Source organism: Amphimedon queenslandica, unplaced genomic scaffold (genome assembly GCF_000090795.2).
Source record: "Amphimedon queenslandica unplaced genomic scaffold, v1.1 AMPQUscaffold_13483, whole genome shotgun sequence".
Taxonomy (NCBI): Eukaryota; Metazoa; Porifera; class Demospongiae; order Haplosclerida; family Niphatidae; genus Amphimedon; species Amphimedon queenslandica.
In genome coordinates, this window is record NW_003546281.1 from 259151 (window position 1) to 261975 (window position 2825).

Consider the following 2825-nt stretch of genomic DNA (forward strand, 5'->3'; position numbering starts at 1 on the left):
CTGTATTGACAAATAACTATTATACCATTTATTATTATAGGACAGCAACAAATACTATGATAGAACCTGATGATATAGTTATTACTGAAACAACTGAAACAAGTAATGGACTAAGAGTGATTTTTTACATCAAAGGACAGTCTGGAAATCCCATTGATCCCAATGCTGTAGTGGCAGCTATAAAGGCAAGCTAATAATGGATTTATAAAGTTTTAATTGCATGAAAGTATAATTTTTAATACCATGAAAGTGATACACATGCAGGGTACTGTAACATTATGGTACTCACAGTAATGAGGTATTGAATATATTTTATACAGGCAGCTGATTCAAGATATGCTAATGCTGGGTTTACAATTGCTAGTCTTACATTACTAAATCCACCATCAACTACTATTGTAGTGACTCCTACTGCTTCAGCAACTCCTACAGATGATGGACTATCTGCTGGACAAATAGCAGGAATAACAATTGGTGTTTTAATTGGAACCTTACTCATCGTAATAATAGTAATCAGTGTGGCCTGTCTTATATGGTAAATTGACCTTAATTAATGCATATATGGATATTGTGTTCAATAGCTATAGAAAAAAGTCCAATAAGGTTTTAAAGAAAAATGATGATGATGATTTTACTGTTGAGAATCTATATTATGATAAACATACTCCTCCTAATCCTGAAGGTAATTCTAGCTTAAACTCTAGTTGAATAATGAACACATAATTATTAATTTTTGATTAAAAATATAGGTTCAGTCCACAGTATCAAATTAAAATTTGCTCAAGACTCTGACAGTAATGATGAAAGTGAAAGTGACATAGATAACGTTATGAAAGAAGGAGAAAGCAAAGTTGAAAGTTTTGGTCTTATACCTGCAGAAAATATGCTTAAAGAGTCTGAAAAAACTTTTCTCTAAATTTCTTATTCTTGTGCTGAATTTATATTGAATTATTTGATTTTATATATTTTTTCCTAGATATTATTTTTTAGATCTACTGCTCAATTTTTTGTCTTGTTAATCTTTTGATGTTTTAATTTAGATAAGTAGACTGTATCTATAAAAAATAGACACATCACGTGATAGCCTTGCTACAAAATGGACTTCATTTTCTTCTTTTGCTTCAAATTGAGGTTCACATTTAACCAGTTATACAGTCATCACAGCAAATTGTGTTGGTTTCAATGGCACTTGAGGCAGCATTTGTATAGACTGACTACTGGGACAAAGTCAAAGGGGCCATGCAGTGTCTGATAGTCTCCCTAGCCAGACCATTCCCCAGCCTACAGTCATTTGGGTGGACTAAGTGTCTGAGTCATCATGTAGCTACATTGTATGTAGAGAGCTAGGATACTAATTTTAATTCACTCATTATTTGTTGGTGCATGCATGAGGTCCAACTGCTGCACAACCGATCAAGAACGTGTGCTGATGTAGCAATTAAGGTATGATCTTGCAGCAAAATTAATGACTTTTGATATTCGTTTTATGTCAAATGAGACTATTTTGGTGGTCTTGCTTAGTCTTTAATAAAAATTTGAAGGGCAAATTCAGTTTATAGTAGCTGATGCTAAGGTTCTTTGTAAGTATGTCATGTGGAAAGTACAGTCTAATTGGTTAGTTGCACTTATTTTTATTATTGACGTAGATATGTATATCTACTTAGGCAGCTACTATTTTGGAATCGTTCAGGTCTAAAGAACTCATTACACGACCTACTATGATTCATCTTGTTCCCAACACATTAATGGTGCTGCTTTAGTGTGAATGTAAGTTAAGTATCAGTAGATTATCAAATAGTAATACACTAATACTACTAATTATTACCACAAGACTAAAGGTGCAACTTTGAACTAGACTTTACTGGAAGTGGAGTAGAGATAAGTATTAGAATCCTACCATAGTGGCAGCTTCCTCCTACTGGAATTATAAAGGTCAGGTACCCTCCTGATAGTTCATTACATATATAGTCTAGTTAGAAGGTTCCTATTACCAAACTGTAATCCAATATGAAATAGTTGGCAGAATTCAATAAAATAATTGTTTTTATGTCTTGTAGAAGTTTCTGATAATTTGGCTGGATTTCCCACAAAATTTTGGCTTCTTGTCAGTAGATGTTTTGGGTCAAACAAGTCTTAGCAAAAAGTTCATCAAAAATGACTAAGAAACAATTCTACCTTTCGTCTGAGATTAGATCCAGTGATTGGTTCGATCATGAAGTATTTGTATTCCATGACCTATTTTTACATTCATCTTTGTTGCTTATTTATCAAGGAGCTGTAATTAGTGTCTATACAGGAGGTAAATGTTCTAAATTACTAAGGAGACCTGTACAGAAGCTTTATCCATTGTAGGTACAGGACACACACAAAAAGATACTACTTCAAAACCAGAAGTTGTCCCAATACCAGACAGGGAAGCAGTTAATGAGTCAATCTTAGAAGATCATACCGAGGAACATGAGTCTGTGCAGAGAGCTGCAGCCATTCAAGCTAAGAGTAAAATACTTGCACATTCTGTTTGAATTATTAACTTAACTCTCATAGAAACTCAGTATATCTGTGAGTGTTTATAATTATTGTTTATGCTTATTATTCTGTATGTTATGTATTATCAATTAGTTTATGATTATTATTTCTTTTGAATGTTTTTGTTGTGTATAGGTTACAATTTATTTTGTTTATTTGTGTATTGACTAGTTACCTAGTCAACGGGGAGTGATAGGAATTAAATATTAATAGGTGTTCATGTTTATTACTAGTTATTAATTTCGTGTTGAGTACGCTCAGTAGAGTGTGTGGTTTAATGGTTTGTTTAAGAAAAAGAT

At 32.7% G+C, this 2825-nt stretch overlaps 1 protein-coding gene and 1 long non-coding RNA gene across 3 annotated transcripts; both read left to right on the plus strand.

The window, feature by feature from the left end:
• Nucleotides 1–43: 43 nt before the first annotated feature.
• LOC109580654 (uncharacterized) lies at nucleotides 44–1039 on the plus strand. Its single transcript, XM_019994066.1, has 4 exons — nucleotides 44–185; nucleotides 321–535; nucleotides 582–682; nucleotides 750–1039. Exons 1-4 carry the CDS (start codon nucleotides 57–59, stop codon nucleotides 914–916), a joined length of 612 nt encoding a protein of 203 aa, XP_019849625.1. The 5' UTR covers nucleotides 44–56; the 3' UTR covers nucleotides 917–1039.
• A 19-nt stretch (nucleotides 1040–1058) lies between these two features.
• Nucleotides 1059–2643, plus strand: LOC109580655 (uncharacterized). 2 transcript variants are annotated; one of them, XR_002184305.1, is made up of 5 exons: nucleotides 1059–1614; nucleotides 1665–1767; nucleotides 1832–1932; nucleotides 2058–2299; nucleotides 2353–2643. It is a non-coding gene; the product is annotated as an uncharacterized LOC109580655 (long non-coding RNA). The 2 variants fall into 2 exon arrangements; XR_002184304.1 differs by having other exon boundaries at nucleotides 1665–1932.
• Nucleotides 2644–2825: the final 182 nt, after the last annotated feature.